Genomic DNA, 14,532 nt, shown 5'->3' on the forward strand with positions numbered 1-14,532 from the left:
TTTTTTTTTTTTTTTTTTTTTTTTTTCTACTGTTCTGTTTCTATTGCTGACGTGAGGAGTTTTTTTTTTTGGGGTCGTCTGCATTTCATTTATTTATTAAAAAAAAAAAAAAAAATTTTTTTTTTTTTTTTTTTTTTGGTACCAAATGCTTTTATGATGTACTCCCATTTCTCAGTACACCTTCTGCAGAAAGTTATAATTATGAATTTAGACTTTTTTTATTGCTCTTTTCTTCTAACCCTCTTTTTGGTACCTTCGTTTTTTTTTCTTTTTTTTTCTTCCACTTCTTCTTATTGTTTGTTTATATTTCCCCTTCTTCCCCTTCCTTCTTTTTTTTTTGTTTTTCGTTCCCCATCAAGTTGTTTTCCTTTATTATTATTATTGTTACTATTACTATTATTATTACTTTTGTTATTACTATTACTATTGTTATTATTATTATTATTATTATTATTATTATTATTATTATTATTATTTTGTTGTGTATGGAATTGACTGCGAATATTGTGTTATTTTCTTTTCATGGACTTGGTTTCATTATATATATAATTCTATGTATATATGTGTATTTATATGTGTATGTATTTCCATTTTTTGCATGTATCTACTCTTTCTTTCCTTCTTTGTTCTTTTCTTCTTTATTAATTTAGTGTGCGCAACCCAAAGACACACACAAACACACATTCATAGGTACACCCACCCACACACAGAGAGAGAGAAGAGAAGAAAAATAATATTTATTTTATTTATACACGTCGGGTGAAAAAGGAACATATCATCATCATCCTAGGGAAAGAGGGTAATAGAAAAAAAAAGAAAACCAAAGGAGAAAAACAACAACAACAACAACAAAGAAAAAGTAAAAAAGATCTAAAACAAAAAAAAATAAAAATAAATAAAATAAAAAAAAAAAGAACGAAGGAAACACAGAAAGAACGCATCACCTATAGGGAGTAAACAACAGAGACATTATTTATTTTTTTTTTTAAAAAAGAAAAGAAAAAAAAAAACACATCATTAACGATAGCCTTCTATTGTTTCCATCCATCCATCTATTCATTCCCTCATGTTGCGTATTCGTCATCGTGCCCTCTTTATAGCCGCCGGTAGCCCCAGCTGTATGCTGTCTCCCTTATCCACATCCACTTCATCTTCCTCCTCCTCTTCTTCTTCCCATTATTCTTCTCTGCACACATTTGGCTCCCCGCTGTGGTGTGGACGTCGACATCAGGCCACGACTCCCACGCCCGGTGGTGATTTCTCGCACATCACGCACAACACCGTGTGGGGTCTGTGGAATGAGGGGAATCTCTTCTCCCTCTCGGTGCCGGAGCTCGCCTTTTTCCTGCAGGAGCACTGCCGCGTCACCGGCGTGGACCCGCGGGCCCGCAAGAGTGCGTTGGTGCGGCAGGTGGAGGAGATCCTCGCGGCGGAGCAGGCGAACACGACCGTCCCGCAGGAGGACAATCCGCACGCCGTCGTCATCACAGACTACGACCGCGCGGAGGAGACACTCGAGGAGGCGGATGAATACGGCGACTGGGGCGCAGAGCCGGGATTTGAGGAGCGACGGCCGCTGGACTTTATGGAGTTAAGCCCAGGGAGGATGGGAGAACGGTATGATCCACTGATTCCACGAGCCTTTCAGTTAATGCACAGTGATACCACCTGTGATGTTGGTATTGCAAGTATTAATCCAAGTAAACTGCCGGGTCAGAGTAAAGTTAAAAGCGCTCTCACTCCACTGGATGTGAGCCCAAATGAAGCCAATAAATTACATTTTCGAAGTGCTTTTGAATGGTGTCTTATGAATATTTGGAATATGAATATGCCAGGAGAACTTAATATTGGAGCTGGAAAGGCACTTTACTACCGACATGTGGCTAAACAAAATCGTAATGTTATGCCATTGTGGACTCTTCAACGTCATCTCTACGCACAACACCCATATGCGTGGTTCGCTATCGCAAGTGAATCTAATGTCGCGGCGATGGAAGCTCTTGCGGCTAATCTTGGTATGAGTCTCGTTCAGGAACCAACCACAAGTTATAAAGTGAACATAAGACGCATGGGAGAATTATTTGATTGTGAACTTAATGGACAAATGAAGTGTACCATGTTAAATAAACCTTGGGATCGTTTCCTTGTTTCTCACTATGTACGTAGTAAAATGCCAGATCTACGATATGTTGTGCGTGCTCGACATCCTATTAAAAAACGTGTTTCCGATGCCTACTTGGAGGCGGATATTCTGCGCAGCACCCGTGACTCTGTACAGTCTGTGCTTTCGCCTGAATTAGGCGATGTTATTTACTGTTGTGAGCGTGTGATTCGCAAGTGGGCGGTACGCACAGCGACTGGCGTGACGCTGCAGCTGGTGGAGACCAAACGAACACCGCTGATCATCACAAAGGCCGGTGATGAGGGAGAACGTCTGGAGTATGAGTGGATTGTGCCTTTACCGCAGCAGGCCGAACGCGTGGATGTCGCCGCTCTCACGGATGAGTTGTGGGAATATGGAAATAAACTCGCACAGGCATTGGAGGAGGGAATGGAGGAACTCATGGCGCACACAATGACCTCTGTGGCCTCATACTAAAAAGAGGAAGAGGAAGAAGAAGGACACAGTAAAGTGCAACTTCAGATAATAGAAGAAAAAGAAAAGAGAATAAAAGAAGAAGAAGAGAAATATAGAAGGAAGAAAAAATGATAATAGTAATAATGATTTTAGGCAGGAACAAAAAAGAAATAAAAGAAAAAGAAAGAAAGAAAAAAAATGTGGGAAGTTGAGTAGGAGGGGAATCTGCATAAATGCCTTATATATATATATATATATATATATATATGCGTTTACCCTCATTTTGTTACTGTTGTTTGTTTGTTGTTGTTTCTTTGGTTTTCTAATTGCATTCTTTTGTTTGTTTTTTTTTCTTTGCTTGTTTTATTGGGAAAGAATGAAATAAGTACAAAAAAAAGAAAAAAAAAGAAAAGAAAACCGTCCTATATTTCTTTCACAGATATGTTTTTTGTGTTTTTGTTTGTTTCTTTGTTTGTTGTTTGTTTTTTTAAGGAATTTTGCAGTAAGTTTTTTTTTTTTTTTACTTTTTCTGTATTTCAACGTGTGTATGAGTGAGTTTTTATTATTATTTTTTTAAAGAAAAAAAAAACTTTCATATAGTTCTGTTTCTTTTTCTTCTTTTTCTTTTTTTGAAATGAATGGGAATATGTATTGTGATCACTGCAGTTACGCTAAGAGTGGAAATGATGCTTCTCTCTGGAGTCTTCTTATTAGCTGAAAAAAGAAAGGTTTAGATGAAGCCGAACTGTTGTTGAGGAAATGCATATGGAAAGAAAGAAAGAAAGAAAGAAAGAAAGGAAAGGAATAATAAACGAAGAGTTATGGTTCATATTTACTCACTCACATGTACACACTCACAATATCTATATCTATATATCAATTTCTAATAACAACTGACTGTGCCCTAATCATGAGGTCCTTATGAATAATAGAAACATCTTGGACTCTTTTATCTATTTATTTTTCTTTTCTACTTCTAAAATTATTTTTTCTTGCTGGTTTTTTTTTTTCTTTTCTTTTCTTTGACTTCTATGGCGCCCCCATCCCCTTTATAGTTTCTTGCCACTGCAATTAAAACAATAGCAAAAAAACCGCGAAGGACGACGCTCAAGCTGAAGTCCATTAAAAGATTAGTTAGCTCTCCACGAGAGGAGTCTGTATTACTAGGAAGGCCACCTGAACAAATAGGATAACGCCAAAGAAAGAAAAAGAAAACGAAACTGTCGTAGGTTAGTTTTTTTTTTTGTTCCTTGGGTTAGTCTGCAGACTGCTGCTAATAAACAAGGAAGCAAACAAACTACAAGAAGAGAAGATAATAAAAGAAGCAAAGAAAAGAAAAAAATATATATAAAAGAAAAAGAAAAAAAAAAAAGAGGTATCCCCTAAAAAAACAAAAAAATATCTATAAGATCCTTACTTATTGTTTTTGTATACGTTACATATTTCAGACCCATTTCGCACTGTCTCTGAAGTCATTTAAAGGAAAAAATTAAAGGGTGGAAAAAGGAGTGAAACTAAAAAGAAAAATTAACAAAAATAAAAAAAAAATAATAAGGGGAACGAGAACGGAAAAATATAAAAAAAAAAGGAATTCCTGTTTCTTTAAAACAAACAAACAAAAACACAAAAAAAAAACAACAACGAAAAGGGAAATAATAACAAACAGAAAATTAGCTACCTAACGTTTAGACGGATCACAACGTAAAGAATCCATATTTATACACGATCTCCGAGGCAACGGACGGCCAAATCAAGAAAACATTTATCTCTCTCAGTGTGTCTCTCTCTCTCTCTCTCTCTTTGGTGGAGACTCTCACTAAACCTGCAATCCCCGTTAATATAAGCAACCATGCCCCCTAAAGGCCCCAAGGCGACCCCAAAGGGCGCCCCCGCCCGCAAAGGCCCCCCGAATGCGATGATTGCGAAGCTCAAGCAGCACATGGAGAAGCAGAAGGAGGAGGAGGAGCGCCGCCGTCGCGAGGAGGAGGAGGAGGAACGGCGGCTGCGGGAGGAGGAGCGCATTGCGGAGGAGCAGCGGCGCTTCGAGGAGGAGGAGCGGGCCCGCGAGCGGCTCCGGCGGAAGGAGGAGGAGCGGCAGAGTCGCAAGGAGGCCAAGAAGGGACCGGCGAACGGGGCACTCGAACGAATGGCCGCCGCCGGATTTATTCTCCCAGACGTGGAGAAAATCCGCGCGGAGCAGAAACGTGAACGCGAGACTGTGAAGAAGCGTCCACCACCGCAGCCGGCAACGAAACGCGTGGAGCCCGTCGCCGCCCCGCCGGAGGAACAAAAGGACGAAGAAGAAGAAGAGGAGGAAGAAGAAGACGACGCGGTGACAGTGGCAACCGTGTCGGATGCGGAAGTGGACGAAGATGATTGGGAGGCGCTGATGGAACGTGATGACCGCCGCGCTGCGAGACATGCGGAGAATGAACGCATTCGAGCCGCACGCATCACACGAGCACAAGAGCGACAAAAGCGACGAGAAGAAAAGAAACGGGCAAAAGAAGAGGCCGCAGCAGCGGAACGTGCAAAGGAACATGTGCTTGAAAATGTATCCAATCTTCGTTCACCTATTTGCTGTGTTTTGGGTCATGTCGATACAGGTAAGACAAGTCTTCTAGATCGTATTCGTGCCACTAATGTTCAGGGAGGTGAGGCAGGTGGTATTACACAACAAATTGGAGCCACCTTTTTCCCACGTGAAGCTCTTGTTAACGCGACAGAGGATATTAATAAAAAGTACCAATATGATTTAAATGTACCAGGTCTTCTCGTTATTGATACACCCGGACATGAATCTTTTACTAATCTACGCAGTCGTGGTAGCAGTCTTTGTGATATTGCAATTCTTGTTGTGGATATTATGCATGGATTGGAACCACAAACCCGTGAATCTATTCGTCTTTTACGACAGAAAAAATGTCCTTTTATTATCGCACTGAATAAAGTTGATAGATTGTATGATTGGGTTCCTCATACAAATATGGATATTGAACAAACTCTTTCATTGCAAAAGGATAATGTCAGAAGTGAGTTTGATACACGACTCACACAAGTAATTCAAGAACTTCAAGAAGAAGGACTTAACTCTCAAATTTACTACAAAAATAAAGATGTACGAAAAGTGGTTTCCATTGTTCCTACATCTGCGAAAACTGGAGAAGGTATATCTGATCTTTTGCTTCTTGAAATTCAACTCGTACAACAATTTATGGAAGGTAAAGTTACATATAAGGATGATTTACAGTGTACTATCCTTGAGGTTAAACCTATTACAGGATATGGAGTTACTGTAGATGCTATCCTTATTAATGGTGTACTTCATGAGGGAGATAATATTTGTTTATGTGGTCAAAATGGTCCTATATTTACTCAAATTCGTGCCCTTTTGACACCACAACCTCTAAAAGAGTTGCGTGTACGAGGAGAATATATTCATCATAAAGAAATGAAGGCAGCTATGGGAATTAAAATTGCTGCTAATGATCTTGAGTTTGTCGTTCCAGGAACACCTTTATTTGTTGTACACAATGGTGATAACAAGGAAAAAATTGCACAAGAAGTTATGAAGGAAGCGAACAGTATTTCAGATCAACTAAGTCCTGATGGTATAGGTGTAACTGTACAAAGTTCAACACTTGGTTCATTGGAAGCATTACTTTCATTTTTGAAAGAAATGAAAATTCCTGTTGCAAGTGCTTCTATTGGACCTGTACATAAACGTCATATGATTCAAGTACTTTCAATGAAGCGTAAGGCACCACGATATGCGGTGGTGTTGGTTTTTGATGTTCAAGTATCTGAAGATGCTCGTGAAATTGCAAAGAAAAATGAAATTGATATATTTGAAGCTAAAATTATTTATCATCTTTTTGATATGTTTACACGATATATTGCAGAGTACGAACATCGCGAAAAGGAGCGAGCTCGTGCCATTGCTGTCTTTCCTGTTCAACTCTCTATCGTTGGTGATGCAATTCATAATTCCGATCCCATTATTTTACCAGTTAAAGTTGAACGTGGACAACTTCGTCCTGGTACACCTCTTGCCGTGCTGAAGAATGATATTCCACTTGTAATTGGACGGGTGATGTCATTAGAGCGTGATAACAAGAGTATCCCTAATGCCCGTATGGGAGTTGAGTGTGCGGTGAAAATAAATTCAGGAGAGAGTGGTGTGGTGTATGATCGTCAATTCACCAAATCCGACACCTTACTCTCACTCATTACTCGGCCATCTGTTGAGGCTATTAAGAAGTTCAAGGATGAACTTTCTGAAGATGATATTAATCTCCTGGCAACACTTATTAAGGTTCTCAAGGTGCCGCCACGATAAGAGAAGAGAAGAGAAGAGAAGGGGAGAAGAAAAAAAAAAAAAAGAATATGCCAATACATTACAAAGAGGGAGAGAGAGATAGAGAGAGAGACGCACAGATACTAATATTTATATATATATATTTATATATATATATTTATATCTTCTTGTCTGTCGTTTTTTTTTTTTTTTTTGGATGGGTGAAGAGGCGACAGACATGCAAACCGTGAAAAGGAAGTTGGATGGACGATGGGAGTTCAACTTTTTTCTTTTTTTTTTTTACTCATTTTTTTTTTAAAAAAAATTGGGTATATTTATATATTCAAATTGGAGGAATTAACAGACTAACAAGAAAAGGCACATGGATAGTCCATTTTTGGTAAGGATTCGGAGAAACATTGCCAGAATATAAGAATAAAAAGAGTAAAAAAAAAAAGGGAAAACAATGAGTTGAAAATGCGCTAGAGAGACAAAGGAAGGGCACTCACGTCTAACAATACTTCGGATTGGTGTTTTATTAGACAAGGAGAAAGTTCTGAGGGCATTTTTTTAATTTATTCTTCTTAATACGTTCGTTTTTTTTTTTGTGTGTGTGTTTGGCGTTACCTTTCTCCGTTTCTTTCTTTTTTTTAAAGAAGAAAAAAAAAAGAATAAATACAGAAAAGTACAAACCAGAGTCTAAAACCAATATATATTTATATATATAATATGTTCTTGGAGCACTAAGTCTCTTTTAGCAGATAAGAAATTTTTTTTCCATTCATCAGTTTATGCTGCTGTACCTGTTTTTGGTGCAGTTTCTATTAAATGGTACTTGCGGGTACTTAATTCCCTTTGTATGGCTTGTGAAGTTAAAAAAAAAGCCAAAAGGAGAAGAAAAAGATAAATAAAGTTTTTTCATATCATTACTTCTCATATCCCTTTGCTTTATTTTCTTTCTTTTTTCTTTTTTTTTCCTCATTTCTTTTCCTCTGCCTCTGTGGCGACCTTCCTATGATTGTCGCCTAGTCCCGGTGATATATATATATATATATATACTCCCCACCGTAAAGAAAGAAAAAAAAAAAAAACAGAGGTTTCCACTTACTGACTGAGTGAAAGAAAGAGAGAGAGAGTTGAGAAAGGTCAAACCAACACAAAAAAAACTATAAAAAAGAAAAGAAGAATCACCACTTCTATATATATATATATCTTTATATCTTTCTCTTTGATGGAGGAAGGCGCTGTTGCTCGGCGGCTGTTGGACCTGCGGGAGCTGCGGGTGGCGGCGGTGGCCCAACTCGATCTCCTCGACGCGCGGGCGGCGGCGGCGGAGCGGCGACTTGAGGCGGCGGCCGCTGAAATCATCGCAGCGCTGCGGGCACGAGAGGCGGAACTTCACGCGGCGCTGCGGGACGACTGCGAGGGGCGGCGGGCACAACTTCGACGCGTCATTGCAGAGATAGACGACTGTACACAAAGACTCTGCCAGAGGAACAGCAGGAATCATGATAACGATAATGAATATGAACAAGAGGAGGATTATTATAATAATGATGATAATGATATTAATATGAAATCACGAGAGGCATGGTTGCGAGAGTCTGCCTTCTTTGATGTACCGCGGCCAGTGTGCTATACAGTGACATCGCGGCCTATAATGGCAGAGCGACACCTTACATTACTGCAGGAACCCGCCCCATCGTTTATTCCCTCCGCCCTCACCGTCCCTATTACAGATAACAGTGTTTATCTCCCACTCCATTCAGAAACAACAACAACAATAATAAAAACAACAAAAGCGGATAAAATAGTAGGATCGTGTATGGTGTTACAAGATGGTATGTTACATTATATTGCGACTTCAGGAGGAACCAAACCATTTTGGAATCCCATAGAAAGTGATGCGATTCGTGTACATTGTAATGCTCCCATTGTTCTTGGACGTCTTTCCTCTCTTTGTACTGCCGTAGATGCCTCCCGTACTAGTACAACTGTCTTACAACAACAATGTTTTCGTACAGCTTCATTTGAAAAGGCTCGAATAGAATTTGATTTTGGTGATCGACGTTGGGTAGATTGTACAGCTTATGCCCTTCGCCATGGTCATGCATCTGAACACGCCGCCCTACGTTCATGGCGTTTACTTGGAAGTCGTGATAAGAGTCACTGGGTAGTATTGGATGAACAACGACGTAATAATACTTTAGGTGCTTCTCCTTTTAATGTTGGCACTTTTAACATCGATCGAGAATGTGTGTTTGATCAAGCACGAGTTATTTGGCACTGTGGTACTGCTGATACTGCCTTTTGTGCTTTTCGATATTTGGCACTGGAGCTTACGGGTCCAGATGCCGTTGGGGAACATCATATTGAATTATCCGGGATGGAATTTTATGGTGCTCTAGTCAATACTGTCATGGATTATAAATCTGGATAAGTACCCTCTTTTTTTCTTTTTTCTCGTATATTGTGTTTCTCTCTCTTTTTTTTTCCTATCGTGTCTTTTTTTGTTTCTCTTTATTACTGTACTTTGTGTATGCGTTCTTTTTTACTTTTATTTTTTTTTTTGTTTTGTTTTTTTGTGACTATCGATTTGTTTTAATCGCTCTACTTTTCTATGCAAATGCATACACACTGCATTCCAAACAGTTTACTGCTAAATAGTAGAAAAATTGTATCGTGTCTCTGTAGTAGGGGAAAGTAATATGATGGGGAATTTTCTCTCATTTGTAACGATTTGTTTGTTTTTTTTATTTTTATTTCTTTTTTTCTGTTTGGTTTTGATGTTTCTATTATTTCTCTCTCTCTCTCTTTCTCTGTTGTTATTATTTTTCTTTATTATATACAATACATGTGATCATGTACACTTACTAGCGCACAATCAGACGTACACAAACAAATGTCATCATTAGCATCACTCCTACGCACACCGCACTTCACATATACACAAACAACAGGAGAAGACGCATATACTTCACAAACGGTAATGTCTGCGTATAATGAAGTATCGGTTGCAGATCGTGTAGTTAGAGCTTGTGCGTGGTCAGACGGTTCTGCAGATTTTGTTTTTGGTGATGGCACTGTTCTTTCTTTCTGTGATGAAATGCAGACATTTGTTGCCATCACGGCAAATGTAACTCCTTCACATACTACTAATACTAATACTACTAGTACTAATAATAATTATAGTAGTAGTAGTAGTAGTAAAGCCACTTCTTCTTTGGGAGTAGGTAGTTGTGATATCACTGAAGGGGATTACTTCTTTACATCTCTTACCCTTTCCAAGTATGAGAATAAGGTAAAGGAGGCTTTACAAATCTATAATTATTACTCTCCTCGTCCTCGTATTATTGCCGGCCTCACCGCAACTACGTGTGAAGTTTGGCGATTACATAGTCCCATTGATTCCCTTGTCATTGCAGCCGATCGTAAATTATTTGAACGGCATGGATCCCGTGCAACTCTCTGGTGTGCACTGCGGCGGATTTCACTCACACTTCATGGTGGACGGATTACTTTTTCTGTGCGTTGGCCTGCACAGGCGGTTGAACGGAATGGAGCCCGTTCTATTTTTGTTCGGCCTGTGGATGAGAATGGATATGTGCGGGGAACACTTGCGAGTCTGCGGGCTTTTCATTATGTGTGGGTGGAACAGACATTTCCCGTGGAGGATCCACCAATGGAATGGAGGGAGATGTTAGAGACAGCATTGCAGCTCGATGCGGAAGAGAAAGAAGAGGAGGGTGTTAGTCATCATAATAATAATAATAATAATAATAATAATAATAATAATAATAATAACAACTTCTCTCAATCATCTATACCACAAGAGAAAGAAAAAGAAATAGAGAGTGTGAAGAATGATGATAAGAAGAAAGAAGAAGAAGAAGAAGGAGGAAGTGTGGGAGGGAATGGTGAAGAAGAGAGTATAAAGATGTTGTATAGAACTACTCCCCGTACAGCCCAAGACCGACATCCGTGTCGATTTTCAAAGTTAAGAAGAGATCACATTCACGCCCTTATCGCTACTACACAAATGCAAAACGCTACTTGCAATAGACATATAAGAAATCCATGGGAACGAGTTCTCTGGCGTTATGATGCTGATCCTGTTGGACGTATTCCTCATGCCGTTTACTGGGGACTTCACGCACGTGATCTAAACAACGAAAATGAGAATAACATACATAATGAGAAACATATGTATAACCATAGAGATATGGGATCATCCCCTATGCGTGGAGTCCAACACTTTTCACCGGGATCTGTACTTGCAATGGTAAGAGAGGATGAAAGTGCTGTTCTTGCAGAACCAAAAGGAAAGAGTTACATTGTACATCACTGGCGTCGTGATGGGACACACAGTCAATACCATCAAAGCTCTGACGGTGAACTCGCACTACCACCGGTGATTATTCCTACACAGCAAAAAAGTAGAAATGTATCTACACAAGAAAATATGAGAGTTGGTAATATGATGCGAAACTCTTTAGATGAGACATCTATATTTATAGAGGGTGACCGTAGTAATGGTATAGTAAATTCTAAAATTTCATCATCTTCATTGTATTTTAGTGGTATTCTTGAAGAAGTTCCATTATCTTCTCTTAATCGTGGTCGTTATCTCCCAGAAGTGGGTACATCATGTATTCAGATATCACAATTGAATCTTGCATCTTTTCGGGCACAAAGAGAAAGAGATCTTGGTGAAATGGCATCTATTGTTACTGGAAATACTCAATTAAACTCTATATCTAGATTAGGTGGTAATGACCCATTAACTTCACCTAATGAAGAAACTGAAGTAAATTCAGCAGAAGCCATATTGGATAGAACTCGAATGCGTATTCTTTCTCATGATCCCGCTCTTGCCATGGCCGCTGCTGAAGGGAATGTTGTGTATTTAACAAGTTTTATTGATGGAATTGGTAATTTTACAGCCTTAACCAATGGAACGATAAGATGTCACTTTGATGATCGTACTATTCTTTTTCTAGTTCCTGGTGTAGATGATAGTGAAGAGAATATGGTAGCTACTTGTCTTTTCCGAGATGCCACACAGTGTTCCATGCGGCTTGTAAAGTGTCTTCCTCATCATCCTATGTTTCGATATATCACTCATGCCCTTCAATTCCGTCGTTTTGCTCGTCTTTCACCGGAATCTCGAAAGAATGTTGTAGAGGATAATGAGGCTAAAATGAAGTTAATATTAACATCCTCACAGGAGACAGAGTGGCGTAGGGAAAATGAAGTGGAACGGGAGTTGCAGGAAATGATGAGTCGAACACAAGAACTTCTCTCAGGGAATGAGGAGTTGGGTCGAATGAATCGTTCACTTCTACACGGGGAAGATGGAGATGGTTCTTCTGCGTATTTCTCATGAAGATAATTAATAACTCTATTGTAGCTATTAAGGGTTAGTTTTTTTCATATATATATATATATATTGCAACAGTACATGCACATCATAGAAAATAAAAAAATAGAAAAGAAAGAAAGAAAAAAAGAAAACATCTTTAACTATGCCAGTCCCATAAAAGCTGGCTTGACTATTATTATTATTATTATTATTATTATTATTATTATTATTATTATTATTATTTCTATTGTTCATTTATAATATCTTTTCTCTTTTAATATTTATTCTTATTATTTTTTTTTTTGTGTTTAGTACCCATTCCTAATTCTTTGGTGGGGTGGGGAACACAAGGGTTACACATCACAGAAAAAGGATAACAACAACAACAACAACAACCAAAGAACAGTTTGAAGGGAAAATCATCCCGTTTTCCCCCTGTAGTTTCTCTCTATTTACTTTCTTCTTTAATTCCCTACATCCATGAGTAGGAGAACAGAAAGAGAAAGAGAAGAAGAACGGCGCCATCTCGTCAGCACATGGCCTCTGCAGCCACTAGATCCTCCCACAGAAATACCAACTTCACACTCTGTGAGTAGTTCCATAGGAATTAGTGGATTGGAAGGCACATCTCCACAAAGTCCACATCAACTTCCATCTTTGTCTAAAACTCCTCCTGCCACTACTGTAGATACAAATACCTTTCACACGAAAGAGACCCCAGTAACAGTAACATTACCTCATTTATATAGAGGTAATTCAGACAAGGTACAATCACCTTTATTGGAGATAAAAGCAAAAACACAAAGGCGAGAAATTCCATCTTATAATGTACGTACTGTAGTTAGACGTGAGAATCATCCACTTTGGTCCCCTTCTATTAAAGTACAACTTCAATATTTATTTGGTAATAACATTTCACATATTCATTCCTCTCCAAGTGAGAAACATAAAGCCGATAAGAGACTTTTAGAATCATCAGAAGATCCAAGACTCCATACATTTGAGGCAGCAAAATGTTCTCAAAGTACTATAGATCGGATGCCCCCTAAAATGGTAAAAGATAGTAATCATATAAAACGTATCATCCCTACCAAAATTGCCGTTAAAGCTTTGGAATCTGATGCAGCTCATCAAAAAGAAGAATTAGATGAAAATGAACCATTACCAAAAGAAGAAGAAGAAGAAGAAGAAAATCAGAAAAAGGAAAAATGGGTATATTTGGGACCAAGAGAGTTTGCAACTCTTTTTTCATTACTCTTACGGGATGAATGTGTTGCTCGACAGGCAATTGTGGAGGAAGAACGATATGAGGCGATTAGTACACTTCCACTCCCACCATGTGCCTCACCAGAAACACTTCATCCAGCATTGGTAACCGGTTGTAAAGAGATTTCCCTCACAGAAGAAATTCTTAGACGAGAATTATTAACAGAAGAGGCAAGTGAAATAGCCCCATTGTGGGATTTATTTATCTATGAACATCGTTGTTTTGTGATGGGAACAGCACCATTAAAGAAATATTTACAAAAGTGGTTGTGGTTATATAGAGGACGTAAAATGCGGCAACATGCACGATTAGAACGTCTCTTTACACAAGAGTTCACATCCCGTAATGAAATCACAATGGAATATTGGGAATCCCAACAACAACTCTTCACGGCTCTCACGACTGTAATGGAGCAACTCTACCGAACAGCAGTGGAGCGACTACAGATATGTACACAGTATGCACATGGAGTGGCTTATATTCATATGCAAGAACATTTAGAACGTTTTCCACTTTTGTATGGGGCGGTGATGTCAAAAACGTTTGTTTGTGGACGAATATCTGGTTTAACACTCTTTAAACAATTGGACCTTTTAGAGCAACACGATAGATGGCAAATAATGAGAATAGAAGAAGGTGAACGAATTGGAGTTTCCTGTACAATGCTTCGTGAGGAATTGGTAGACTTTACGGAGATTGAAGATCGTCTGTTGATTGTGAATGAAGAGGCAACGGCGTGTATGCAGTTGAGATTTCGTTTACTCGCCGCAAGAGAAAGATGCCACCGGCGTGAATGGGAGATTGTAGAGGCGTGTGAACGGGAACTCGATCTGGAACCGGCAATTAAGGCAATAGTCGCATCTAATGAAGAAGAAGAGCCTTGGAATTAGTAAATAGTAAAATTGGTAATAGTAATGATAGAGATAAGCTTATAGTGATGTTTCTTTTTTTTTTGTTTTTGTTTATTCACTAATTATTTATTATTATTATTATTATTATTATTATTATTATTATTATTATTATTATTA

General features: G+C 38.7%; 5 protein-coding genes across 5 annotated transcripts; all 5 read left to right on the forward strand.

Annotated features, from left to right (window-relative positions):
• Positions 1 to 1,066: 1,066 nt before the first annotated feature.
• Positions 1,067 to 2,599, forward strand: TM35_000231950 (mitochondrial guide RNA binding complex subunit 2; the record flags this gene model as incomplete). Its single annotated transcript, XM_029027435.1, has 1 exon — positions 1,067 to 2,599. The coding sequence occupies one exon, from the start codon at positions 1,067 to 1,069 to the stop codon at positions 2,597 to 2,599; it is 1,533 nt and encodes a 510-aa protein (XP_028881290.1).
• Positions 2,600 to 4,427: 1,828 nt separating this feature from the next.
• On the forward strand, positions 4,428 to 6,917 carry TM35_000231960 (putative translation initiation factor IF-2; the record flags this gene model as incomplete). Its single annotated transcript, XM_029027436.1, has 1 exon — positions 4,428 to 6,917. The coding sequence occupies one exon, from the start codon at positions 4,428 to 4,430 to the stop codon at positions 6,915 to 6,917; it is 2,490 nt and encodes an 829-aa protein (XP_028881291.1).
• A 1,189-nt stretch (positions 6,918 to 8,106) lies between these two features.
• TM35_000231970 (putative E3 ubiquitin-protein ligase HECTD1-like) lies at positions 8,107 to 9,315 on the forward strand (the record flags this gene model as incomplete). Its single annotated transcript, XM_029027437.1, has 1 exon — positions 8,107 to 9,315. The coding sequence occupies one exon, from the start codon at positions 8,107 to 8,109 to the stop codon at positions 9,313 to 9,315; it is 1,209 nt and encodes a 402-aa protein (XP_028881292.1).
• A 462-nt stretch (positions 9,316 to 9,777) lies between these two features.
• On the forward strand, positions 9,778 to 12,261 carry TM35_000231980 (uncharacterized protein; the record flags this gene model as incomplete). Its single annotated transcript, XM_029027438.1, has 1 exon — positions 9,778 to 12,261. One exon carries the CDS (start codon positions 9,778 to 9,780, stop codon positions 12,259 to 12,261), a length of 2,484 nt encoding a protein of 827 aa, XP_028881293.1.
• A 456-nt stretch (positions 12,262 to 12,717) lies between these two features.
• On the forward strand, positions 12,718 to 14,394 carry TM35_000231990 (uncharacterized protein; the record flags this gene model as incomplete). Its single annotated transcript, XM_029027439.1, has 1 exon — positions 12,718 to 14,394. One exon carries the CDS (start codon positions 12,718 to 12,720, stop codon positions 14,392 to 14,394), a length of 1,677 nt encoding a protein of 558 aa, XP_028881294.1.
• Positions 14,395 to 14,532: the final 138 nt, after the last annotated feature.

This window comes from Trypanosoma theileri (assembly GCF_002087225.1).
Source record: "Trypanosoma theileri isolate Edinburgh chromosome Unknown TM35_Tth_23_V1, whole genome shotgun sequence".
NCBI lineage: Eukaryota > Euglenozoa > Kinetoplastea > Trypanosomatida > Trypanosomatidae > Trypanosoma > Trypanosoma theileri.